General features: G+C 43.6%; 1 protein-coding gene across 1 annotated transcript in view; it reads right to left on the bottom strand.

Moving 5' to 3' along the window:
* Positions 1–4,810: 4,810 nt before the first annotated feature.
* PRKAR2A (protein kinase cAMP-dependent type II regulatory subunit alpha) overlaps positions 4,811–12,391 on the bottom strand; it is a 99,354-nt gene continuing 91,773 nt past the window's right edge. The window contains exons 9-11 of the mRNA XM_010370207.1: positions 9,898–9,963; positions 6,773–6,914; positions 4,811–6,314 (exon numbers count right to left, since the gene is read on the bottom strand). Coding sequence (XP_010368509.1) covers positions 6,181–6,314; positions 6,773–6,914; positions 9,898–9,963 — 342 coding nt within the window. The 3' untranslated portion in view covers positions 4,811–6,180. The remainder of the gene's footprint in view (positions 6,315–6,772; positions 6,915–9,897; positions 9,964–12,391) is intronic.

Raw genomic sequence — 12,391 nt, 5'->3', positions numbered from 1 at the left:
GAGTTTATGTCTTCCTGGCAAGGGATACACAGGATACCCTTGCACATCATCCACAACAAGTGAAATACCATGCTGTGATAGCTAATTTTATGTGTTAACTTGACCGGGCCATCGTGTGCCCGGATATTTGATCCAACATTATTCCAGATGTTTCTGTGAGGGTGTTCTTGGATAAGGTTTTTTTTTTTTTTTTTGAGACTGAGTTTCACTCTTGCCGCCCGTGCTGGAGTGAGTGCAATGATGCAATCTCGGCTCACTGCAACCTCCACCTCATGGGTTCAAGTGACTCTCCTACTTCAGCCTCCCAAATAGCTGGGATTATAGGCATGTGCCACCATGCCCGGCTAATATTTGTGCTTTTAGTAGAGACTGGGTTTCACCGTGTTGGCCAGGCTGGTCTCAAACTCCTGACCTCAGGTGATCTGCCTGCCTCCACCTCCCAAAGTGCTGGGATTACAGGCCTAAGCCGAGCCCGGCCTGGATAAGACTAACATTTAATTTGGTACAGAAGTAAAGCAGATGACCTTCCCTAATGTGTGCGGGCCTCATCCAATCAGTCGAAGGTGTGAATAGAACAAAAAAGCCAACTCTTCCCCAAGTAAGAAAGAATTCTCTTTCCTGACCACTTTTGAACTGGGACATTGTCTTTTTTCCTGCCTTTGGACTCTTAACTGAAACACTGGTTCTTCCTGGGTCTTGAGCCTGCTGTGGAACTGGAACTAAACCACTGGCTCTCCTGGGTCTCCAGCTAGCCAATTCACCTTGCAGATCTTGGGACTTGCCCACCTCCATAACTGTGTGAGCCAGTTCCTTATAATAAATCTTTAGGCTGGGTGCAGTGGCTCACACCTGTAATTCCAGCACTTTGGGAAGCTGAGACAGGAGGACTGCTTGAGCCCAGGAGTTTGAAACAAGCCTGGACAACATAGTGAGATCCTGTCACTGAAAAAAAAAAATCTTTATACACACACACATACACACCCCCTACTGACTGCTTCTCTGGAGAACCCTGACTAGTACAAGGGGTCCCTAATTTTCAAGGGCTCATAACCCAATCCCAGATCTGCCAGAAGAGTGAATCTGCCAAAGGAGTGCTATGACGGCCTGGAGCCCTGAAACAAAATGGCAAACACATAACACAAGACTGCACCAGAAAGTCAGACATGATTTGTCAGCCTTTATTAATCAAGAGTAAAGCTAAGCCCTAGGGTTTCCTTAACAACAACAAAAAGAACATCAACCTTGTTTATGGCAAACAGTGACTTAATTCTTAATGACTGTTCATTATATGTTTAACACCACAGAGCAAGAATTGATCACGTTTCAATCACTTATTCTTCTGAGATTAAAATACAAGTTTAAAACAGATTAAAATAAAATTCACTCCAATGATTTAAAAAATAATTCCAATTGAAAGACATTTCAAACACTGTATGCAGAACTCAGGACCAAAAGAAGACCTTAAAACATTTTTTACCTTTGAGGTAGCACAATAATGCTGAATTAGATTTATTTTATTACAGTGAGCTTAAAAAAACAACACGGAATCTACCCTTTGCTCAAGGTGGGCTAAATGGTTTTACGCAAATCCCCCATGAGGTTAGTGACAGTTCTTGTCTTTTTTTTTTTTTTTTTTTAAAGTATAAAGATAGCCCTGCAGTGTGTAAAAGGAAACCTATAGGAAGGCTGCTTCCCATAAAATAGACAATAGAATCATTGAGGAAACGTCAGCAGTCAAGACAGGAGGAACAAGAGGTCATCGTAGTGAAAAACCAAAACAACTTGTATCTTGGCAAGATTGGTTTACAAGTTCATGACAAGAACAAAAATTCCAACATCAGCCAACTGAAAATAAAAGATAAAAAATGACATTCATGGATCTTTTTACTTTTTCTCTGCAAAATGCTCTTCTTTCTAAATGAGAGAGGGTAGCTTGTACACTGTGACATGACATGAAATGCTGTGTGCCCAGGGTGCTGCTGGGTGCCAACAGCACCTCTCACTGAATACGGTATTATTGTGTGCAGAGAAAATGGGCAATCGGAGGATAAACATAACCTCTCCTGGCTGGAGAACCATTTCTTGCCACTTTGCTGCTGAATTCACTCATTAAACTGCTCAAAGGAAAAGCTCTACCCCGATTTCTGAGAGTCGATAGCCATATATGTAACACAATTATATGTGAAGACTATTGACTAACAGGACAGTAGCACATGAACCTTTCCTTCAGAGAATTCAACCAAGAGAACAGAGTGGGTGGGATAAGCTAGGGGTCAAAAGGAAGGCTCTCAGGAATATTCTCTACCATCCAAAATCAACAGCAAAGCCACAAAAGGGGCATGAGCTCTAACTCATTGAAGAGAACAACACAAAACAGTTAACAAAGGGATCTCTTCCCAACACATGCTCCTCTCCATGAGGCTCAACCATCAGTGCAGGGCTTGCCTGATGTGGACAATGCGGATACCTCAGCCCTGAGTTGAACTTGGTCTGCCACCTTTGATTCCCCATGATGCAAAAAGAATTGGAACGCTCTCAGGTCCTGGCACTGTGGTAATGGCTCTACCCTATTTCACTCACAGACGTCCTTATAGTCTCCCTTTCTCAAGCTATTAAATAGAACCCCCTAGGGATCCTGTATGCAGTGAGGGTCTGAACTGATGATCCACATGTCAATCAGTAGTTAGAGAAGGATGACTTTTTTTTTTTTTTTTTTTTTTGAGATAGGGTCCCGCTTTGTCCCCCAGGCTGGAGTGCAGTGGCACGATCATGGCTCACTGCAGCTTCAATCTCCTGGGTTAAAGGAATCCTTTTACCTCAGCCTCCTGAGTGTGCACCACCAGGTCCAGCTAATTGTTTTTTTAACTTTTCTTTTTTTTTTTCTTGGTACAGGCAGGGTCTCCTTCTGTTGCCCAGGATGGTTTGGAACTCCTGGGCTCAAGCAATCCTCCCACTTTGGCTTCCCAAAGTGCTAGGATTGCAGGCATGAGCCACCATGCCCAACCTGAGCAGGATGACTTAAACCTGATCAATTCTACTCCAAAACAGTAACCATCGTTAAGTCAGGGGTGTCAAGGAGGACTCTGACGGGAAAGACTAGACTGGGATGTGTGCCAGAGCAGGATGAGAAGGCCCATCCCTAGCAGACTGCAGGAGAAACTCTGGCATAGAATTCATGGCCAGCCCTAACTAGTGTGATGGGTGACAGGGAGGAGGCATCTGCTCAGTGTTCAAACAAAATCCTCACAAGTTCTGGGGCTGGACCTCTATGTCACTCCTGAATCCCAATGTATCCATTACCTTTGCAAGAAACTGGTGTGATTCTTGCCTGTTAAGGGCAAGACCTGCTTTCTCAATTTACTTGATAATAAAGTAACACCATGGAAAAGAAGAACCTCAAAAAAAATGTGGGGTCACCACATAGGCTTTCCCAGTGCTAGCTGCCTGTTTTGGAGTATTAATTATAACATTTCACAATTCTGAAGGCTGCAACGTAGGCTACAGAGGGCAGTCTGAAAAGAGTTCTTCTGCTTTTGCTTCATGGAGCTTAAGAAGAAAAGAGGAATTACCAAGGTTGTGGTGGGTTATTTACTCTGGAAATATCTTGGTTACATTGTCCGTGGCAAAAGCGGAAAGCCTAGCTTATGTGGACAGTTGAAAGTGAATGTGTGGGCCATCGCTATCTATGACAGAAATGACTCAAGCCCTAGCATGTAATCTCTTAGGGACTTAACAAGTTAAAAAGAAACAAAAAATCATATTGGAAATGGCCTCTTGATTTAATATAAACTTGGTTACAACATTCAAATTTATCTTTACAGAAATTTCACACTGCTCCTAGGAGCCCTAGGAGCATCTGATTCTAAGTTATTCTGAAGGAAAAAAAATTTATTCTGAAATATACCTTGTTAGGATGATCACTGGACTTCTACCTGATATAATTAAAAGGCTAAATGGGTTTTAAATAAATACAAGCTAAATTACCTTCTTCTGGGGTTAACAATTAGAATCCCAAATACCCCAACATCTCAACTAGAAAGGCCTTCACAGTAATTCTATGAAATTGTAAATGATACCAATTTTTTTTTGAGATGGAGTCTTGCACTGTCACCCGGGGTGGAGTGCAATGGTGCAATCTCGGCTCACTGTAACCTCCGCTTCCTGCGTTCAAGCAATTCTCCTGTCTCAGCCTCTCAAGAAGCTGGGATTACGGGCACGCACCACCATGCCTGGCTAATTTTTTGTATTTTTAGTAGAGACGGGGTTTCACAGTGTTGGCTAGGCTGGTCTTGAACTCCTGACCTTGTGATCCGCCTGCCTTGGCCTCCCAAAGTGCTGGGATTACAGGAGTGGGTCACCGTGCCCGACCGATGCCAATTTTTGAAAACAGATTTGATCTTTAGGATAAATGCCTGAGTTAGCTGACAAACTCCATATATATGAATATGTCCAAGTGAAATTACCTAAAGAGTAATTTTTTCTTTTCTTTTTTTTTTTTAAGAGACAGGGTCTCACTGTATTGCCCAGACTGGAGTGCAGCTCACTATAGCCTCGACCTCCTGGGCTCAAGTGATCCTCCCATTTCAGCCTCCTAAGGAGCTGGGACTACATGCACAAACCACCACACCTGACAAATTAAAAAAACATTTTTTTTTTTTTTGCCAGGCGCAGTGGCTCACGCCTGTAATCCCAACACTTTGAGAGGCTGAGGTGGGCGGATGACCTGATGTTGGGAGTTCGAGACCAACCTGACCAACATGGAGAAACCCCATCTCTATTAAAAATACAAAATAATTAGCCCAGCATGGTGGTGCATGCCTGTAATCCCAGTTATTCAGGAGGCTGAGGCAGGAGAATTGCTTGAACCTGGGAGGCGGAGGTTGCAATGAGCCAAGACCGCGCCACTGCACTCTGGCCTGGGCAACAAGAGTGAAACTCCATCTCAACAACAACAACAACAACAACAACAACAAAATTTTTTTTTTTTTTTGTAGAGACAGGGTCTCACTTTGTTGCCTAGGCTGGTCTTGAGCGATCCTCCCAGCTCAGCCTCCCAAAGCACTACCATTATAGGCATGAGCCATTGAGCCTGGCCTGAGAATTTTCTTTAATTTCAAAAAAAATAGCTGCTGCTATCTTTAAAGAGTTTAAAAATTGATGGGTTCAATGGCAAAGCTACACAACAACTCTGGAGTAGAAAGAAAGAGCTCTCTTTATAGTATAACCTCTTTCCAGCATAATGCCACTGGCCAGTAGGGGCAACTGCAAACAAATGGTAGGAGTTGCCCAGGAAGGTATTTGGGTTGGACAAAGTGATAGCAACCCTCCAGACCCTGGCTCCTTATAAATGGATAGCAATTCATTCATGCAGACTGCACAGAAGTTAAACAAAACCTACTAAAAAGATTTAAAAAACCCACAAAATCCCCAACCCAGAAAACCTTTCCTGGCCCTCTACTAACAGTAAAATGTGCTAAGCCCAAATTTCCTGCTTTAACATGGGTCCCACTGACCTATCAGTCTGCTCCGGGGTGCTGACCTGCTGGGTCCTGAGCAGGGTCTTTCCCTAAGCATCACTGTGGGTTTGGAGACAGCTGTTATGTGTGCAGCTGCCAGCAGAAAGTACAATGCCACTGGGCTACATATGTCCATACCATCCACCACCATTTCCCACTGTAAAACCACAGGCTGCGACTGTGAACAAATGTAGACTTTCTCAAGGGACAAATGAGGAGACTGAAGGCTACATTTCCTCCTTTGAGAACGATTAGAGAGTGTCTACAGTTACACAACAGGTTTTTGCAGACCCTGTGGTAACTTCCAAAAGTAAGAGTAGCAGCAAGAGAGGAAAGGAGCATGTTTATACTTTGGACTTTGTATCAGGCACTTAAATTGTTGGAGAGACATGCTGTTTTGAACCAAAGATGTAAAAACTGGGTTGGAGTAATCTTTACAAATGGTCTAATAATGGGCTTTCAGAAGCAAAGTGGAGGTGTGGGTTGAACCTCTGCCCATCCTTTAGTGCTGACTTTCAAGTTTTCTAAATGCCCATAACCACAGCAATGGCAGCAGTGGTGGCAACAGCAGGAACAGTTCTGTCATGTTTGTTTTCTGTATGTGTTCTGTGGCTGACCGGAAGGTTTTGGTGTCACACTAAGAAGGCTCTGGGGTATGGCACACCTACTGCCCGAGGTTGCCCAGATCCATGCTGGAGCCAAACATCTTCACCAGCTGTTCCTCATAGTGTGAGATGTTCCTCTTCATGATGTCCATGCAGGGCCCCAGAAGCCTCTCGAATGCTTGTACATCCATAACTGCATTGTTAAAAAGAGGTGAGGGAGAGAATGAATTCAAGTCATTTCCCTCATGCAAACCTTTTCCTAAACATACCCATTCATGTTGTAGGAGATTACACCTTGGGACACTGGCTACTTGCAAAAAGGGATGTTTCTACATGAATTCAGAAACTGTGTCATCCAAGTTAGAGACTTTACAGAGTCCAGCAGCACCTGTTCTCCCCATTCTCCCACAGCCCTGGACATCAGTTCTTTTCATATGGCTAAAGGGCCTGCATGCCTGTCTTGCTCACAGGCTGTCATCAATGCTCAGAAATGTTTGCTGAAAGTATCCATTCATCCATCTCTGGTTGGTCATATAAACTGCCTAGGCCTAGACAGCAGTAAAAGATGGCAGAATACGTCAAGGTTTGCTGATGGGAAAAAAATACTACACGTTAGAAAAAGAGTATTAATGCATAAAGAATTTATCTTACCTAAGCATTTGACATCTCCAACTGCATAAGCTGAGGCAGCTCTGGGTTTGTTGGTGACCAGGGCAAGCTCTCCAAAGTACTGCCCCTTATGGCAGCGGGCAATCTCGACCTCCTGGTTCCCACCATCCTTGTTTGATTTAGTCTACAGCAAGCAAAGAACATGACCTAGGCTGACTCCAGGATCACAGCTGGGCATGTCCAGTTGCACACACACGCATTGTTCTCAGCACACTCCACACAATTACTGAGGCACTCACTTTGCAGAAAATTCACTAACTGTACCATGTAAACTCCACGGACTAATCTCAGTGGTCTGGTTTGATCAGAGGAGTTTGCTTTTCACCTAGGGCTCCATCTGAGTCCTAACATTTTTAAGGTAATCTACAGCCATACCACCCTGAACATACCCAATCTTGTTTAAATAAGGACAATGCTTCTCTTAGGTAATGAGCCACAAACTTGGGCTATTTCTCTGAGTTGAGACTACGCCTTGAACAACATTTTACAGTGACAAAATCCGCCAAGCTCTCCACCTTCTTTTTTTTTTTTTTTTTTAAGAGACAGGGTCTCACTCTGTCACCAAGGCTGGAGCTCAGAGGAATGATCATAGCTCATGCAGCCTTGAACTGCTGGCCTCAAGCAATCCTCCTGTCTTGGCCTCCCAAAGTGCTCGGATTACAGGAGTGATTCACTGCTTCTGGCCAACAAATTTCTTTTTAAGTACTATCTGTATCTTAAGTTAGTGGTCCCTCCTCCCTTTTTTTTTGAGACGGAGTCTTGCTCTGTTGCCCAGGCTAGAGTGCAGTGGCATGATTTCTGCTCACTGCAAGCTCTGCCTCCCGGGTTCATGCCATTCTCCTGCCTCAGCCTCCCGAGTAGCTGAGACTATAGGCGCCCGCTACCACGCCCGGCTAATTTATTTTGTATTTTTAATAGAGACAGGGTTTCACCATGTTCGCCAGGATGGTCTTGAGCTCCTGACCTTGTGATCCACCCACCTCGGCCTCCCAAAGTGCTGGGATTACAGGCGTGAGCCACTGCACCTGGCCTCCCTCCTCCCATTTTTTAAAATAAGAGTTAAGTAACTAAATTTAAGATAATATACTACATTGTATTAATATCTAGAGTTTGTTGTTTTTTTTTTTTAACAAATTCAACTGCTAACCAAAGTGATAATTTAAGTAAAAAATTGTTTAGAATTTTTTAGTAAGAATTAGTCTCAATCTCTAAGAACCACTTTATGTTGTAGGCAGAAAGATAATTTCCTTTTTGGTTAATTTTTAAAACAAACAAAACTGCTACACTGGCTTACACGGTTTAACCCTTCTTCCTTCTACACTTCTGCCCTGTTGCTCTGAAGTTGGTCTGTTCCATCTGAGCCAACTTTCTCTTTCCAATTTCAGTAGCATTCTCTGGAGTTGCAGCCATATTTGTGCCCACTTAGTCCCTTCTCTAGAACAGGAGGGACTTATCACACCGTCACATACGTACCAGCTCCAGTATTATGCAGGTTTTCTCGTAATGCACATTCTGATTCAGTGGATCTGGGGAAAAGCTCAGGCCTCTACACTTCTGACAAACCTCCCACCCCCTAATATCCCAGTGCCATGCTGCTGCTGATCTTATGCACCTAACACTATGCTGTGATCATAGCAGGTGTCAATGAATACCTGAGAAATCTACAAACATCACTAATCCAAAAACTGTAAATAAAATGACACAGACATTTCAAACTATTGTTTTCTTTTTTTTTTTTCTTTTTGAGAGGGAGTTTCACTCTGTCGCCCAGGCTGGAGTGCAGTGGCGTGATCTCGGCTCACTGCAAGCTCCGCCTCCCGGGTTCACGCCATTCTCCTGCCTCAGCCCCCCAAGTAGCTGGAACTACAGGCACCCGCCACCATGCCCGGCTAATTTTTTGTATTTTTAGTAGAGACGGGGTTTCACTGTGTTAGCTAGGATGGTCTTGATCTCCTGACCTCGTGATCCGCCTGCCTCAGCCTCCCAAAGTGCTGGGATTACAGGCGTGAGCGACTATGCCCAGCTACTTATTAACTGTTACTCAATATATTTTGCAAAAGTTTTAATATTAGTTCGACTTAGTATTATATATAACTATTTTAACAAACTCTATATTCTCAGAAAAGAAAAAAAAAAAGAAATTGAAAAATCTGGTGATGATAGATTTACCAGTAACAGTCATTCCTTCTACTCATAGCTCCTCAGTTTTCTAGGTCACATCATCCATTAAATGACCACAGTTATTCTAGAGACCTCTTCTAGTAGTGCTCTAAAAAGGAAGCTTTCTTCATATTCATCCCTTCCAATCTCTTTTTATTATATAATTTCCCTATTTTCTTTCCTTTTTCTTTTTTTTTTTTTTTTTTCAAAGACAGGGTTTTGCTCTGTCACCCAGGCTGGAGTGCAGTGGCACAATCACAGTTCACTGCAGCCTCAGTCTCTTGGCTCAAGAGATCCTCTTGCCTAGGCCTCAAAAGTGCTAGGATTACAGGTGTGAGACACTGCGCCCAGCCCCATTTTCTTTTTTCTTTTTTTGACGGAGTCTTGCTCTGTCACCCAGGCTGGAGTGCAGTGGCGCAATCTTGGCTCACTGCAAGCTCTGCCTCTCGGGTTCATGCCATTCTCCTGCCTCAGCCTAATGAGTAGCTGGGACTACAGGCGCCCGCCACCATGCTGGCTAATTTTTTTTGTATTTTTAGTAGAGATGGGGTTTCACTGTGTTAGCCAGGATGGTCTCCATCTCCTGACCTCATGATCCCCCCGTCTCAGCCTCCCAAAGTGCTGGGATACAGGCGTGAGTTACCGTGCCCGGCCCCAGCCCCCATTTTCTATTAGGGTTTTTATCTTTTCCTTATTGATTTGTAGGCCGATATTCCCTAAATCATTAATTACATGGCAGACGCAAAGGCAGTAAGAATAAGAATATACTAAATCTATATTTAATCTAAATATACTAAATCTATACTAATGGGCTTAAACATGGGTCTCTGCCAGTCACACATCTCACATAACAATGACGGTTTGCTGCATTCAACACACTTCACATTATTTAAAGCAAACTGTTACCTTTTGTGTGTACACCATCACCTATAAACTGATAAACTCACCTTGCTTCTAATCAAGATGCTCACTTCACCAGACTCTATGATGTAAAAGCTATCAGCCTTTTCACCCTGAAAGAAAAAGGAGGCCAGGTCAGAGCCATACCTAGTATTGAAGGGGAATAAAGAAATAGTTTGCTTTTTCACTGCTTAAGCTCTGATTTGTATTTATTTTTTTAACTCTACAAATGAATCAATAGTAAACAAGTTCAGAGTAGGCCGGGCACGGTGGCTCACACCTGTAATCCCAGCACTTTGGGAGGCTGAGGCAGGCAGATCATGAGGTCAGGAGATTGAGGCCATCCTGGCCAACATGGTGAAACTCGTCTCTACTAAAAATACAAAAATTAGCCAGACGTGGTGGCGCGTGCCTATAATACCAGCTACTGGGGAGGCTGAGGCAAGAGAATCGCTTGAATCAGAGAGTCGGAGGTTGCAGTGAGCTGAGGTCGCGCCACTGTACTCCAGCCTGGCGACATAGCGAGACTCCACCTCAAAAAAACAAAAAACGAAACAAAACAAAAAACAAATTCAAAACAAAATGAAGAGGATTCTGATCATTGGGACATCAACCTAACTACAACTGACACATCTCCCACTTCTTAGCATGAACCACTCACATTTATCTCCATTAATGTGCCCAGGTTGCCAAGTGCATAAAGCATCACTGTTCTGATTGCTCATGTTGGTCTGCTATTGAAACCTATGACAGGGACCAGCAGCCAAGGCTGCTGCAGACAATGTCAAGGTGATTCCTGGCCACACCTGAAGTATGGGGTCCAGGGATAATCTTGAACCATTAAATATAACTCTCAACAGGACAGCATGGATCTGGAAGGTTCTGTCTTGGTGAGAGAGGTACTTTGATGTTACCCTTATGAACCTTAGGCTTTTGCTTGTTTTATTTTGTATTTTTAATTATTTATTTTTCTGGAAACAGGGCCTTGCTCTGTTGCCCAGGTTGGAGTGCAGTAGTGTGATCATGGCTCACTGCAGCCTCAACCTCCCAGGCTCAAGTGATACGCCTGCCTCAGCCTCCCAAGTAGCTGAGACTACATGTGCACATCACCATGGTCAGCTAATTTTTGTATATTTTGCAGAGACAGAGTTTCGCCATATTGCCCAGGCTGATCTCAAACTCCTGGGCTCAACTGATCCACCCACCTCTGCCTCCCAAAGTGCTGGGATTACAGGCATGAGCCTACTTGTTTTGATTTTAAACCACATGGTTGAACCAGTCATTTACTTAATTCAACAAGTAATTTATTTACCAAGTTATTTACTATATGCAAGGCACTGTTTTAGGCATGTGAAATATACCCAGTGGACAAAACGAATACCCCTTGGCCTTGTAGAACTTACAGTCTGACAGGGTAAACAAACTTTTAAACAGTCAACATAATAAATCAGTAAATTATATTGTTCTGTTGCAAGGCGATAAGTGCTACACGAAAAGAGTAAAACAGGGAATGTGAGATCTGGAGTGCTGGGGAAGGAGTGGGTATCCTATACATGAGAGCTTTACTGAGGCTGGGTGTGGTGCTTCATTCCTGTAATCCCAGCACTTAGGGAGACCAAGGCTGGAGGACTGCTTGAGGCCGGGAGTTCAATACTAACCTGGGCAATACAGTGAGACTCTGTCTCAACAAACAAAAAATTTAGAAAATTAGCTGGGCACAGTGACATATGCCTGCAGCCCCAGCTACTAGGGAGGCTAAGGCAGGAGGATCACGTGAGCCCAGGAGGTGAAAACTGCAGTGAGCCATGATCCTGCCACTGCACTCCAGCCTGAGCAACAATGAGATCTTGCCTCTTAGGAAAAGGAAAAAAAAAAAAAAAAAAAGGAGTTTGAGAAGGTGAGATTTGAGCAAAGACCGGGAGGACGTCTGAGTTAGGCATGCAGATATACGTGAAGCAGCTTTCAGGCACACTTCATTCAGTTTCTGACCCCTCACTATTAACTTCTGGAACAAATACCATCTCCATCAGATAATGCAATATTACTCATGCACTCTCACTCTGTGTGGGTCTTATGTCTTCAGTGAGAATCTACTTCTGAGGCTTTCACAAACTTCATGTCCTTTGACCATCACACAGAGCCCCACGTGGGCACCATACACAGCTAGGATGACGTTTCTGAGTCAATCTAATCCCAGGACATATCACTGCCCCATATGAGTAAATGCCACAGCTTTACAAAGGGGTGGCTGTGGGTTTCTGCCCTATGTTGGGTAGGTATCCTATAACCAGCAGAGCCAAATAACCATGAAGTTCTAGCATTACACAAACAGCTGCATGATAGGAGGTGACAAAGGATGAAGAGCCATGAAAGAAACTTAGTAGGAGCCAGAAGCAGAGTCACAAAGAGGGAGAGGTTATTTTACCAAGAAGAGGGTGATGAAAAGGGAAGATCTGTGTGGTAGGAAAGATCTGCAAGTGATAAGTGGTGAAGGATAGTGCTTGAGCCCTTTTTGTTTAGATAGGTGTATAACATCCACCA

The sequence above is a fragment of the Rhinopithecus roxellana genome, chromosome 1, assembly GCF_007565055.1.
Source record: "Rhinopithecus roxellana isolate Shanxi Qingling chromosome 1, ASM756505v1, whole genome shotgun sequence".
NCBI lineage: Eukaryota > Metazoa > Chordata > Mammalia > Primates > Cercopithecidae > Rhinopithecus > Rhinopithecus roxellana.
This window is presented reverse-complemented; position numbering and strand designations above follow the sequence as displayed.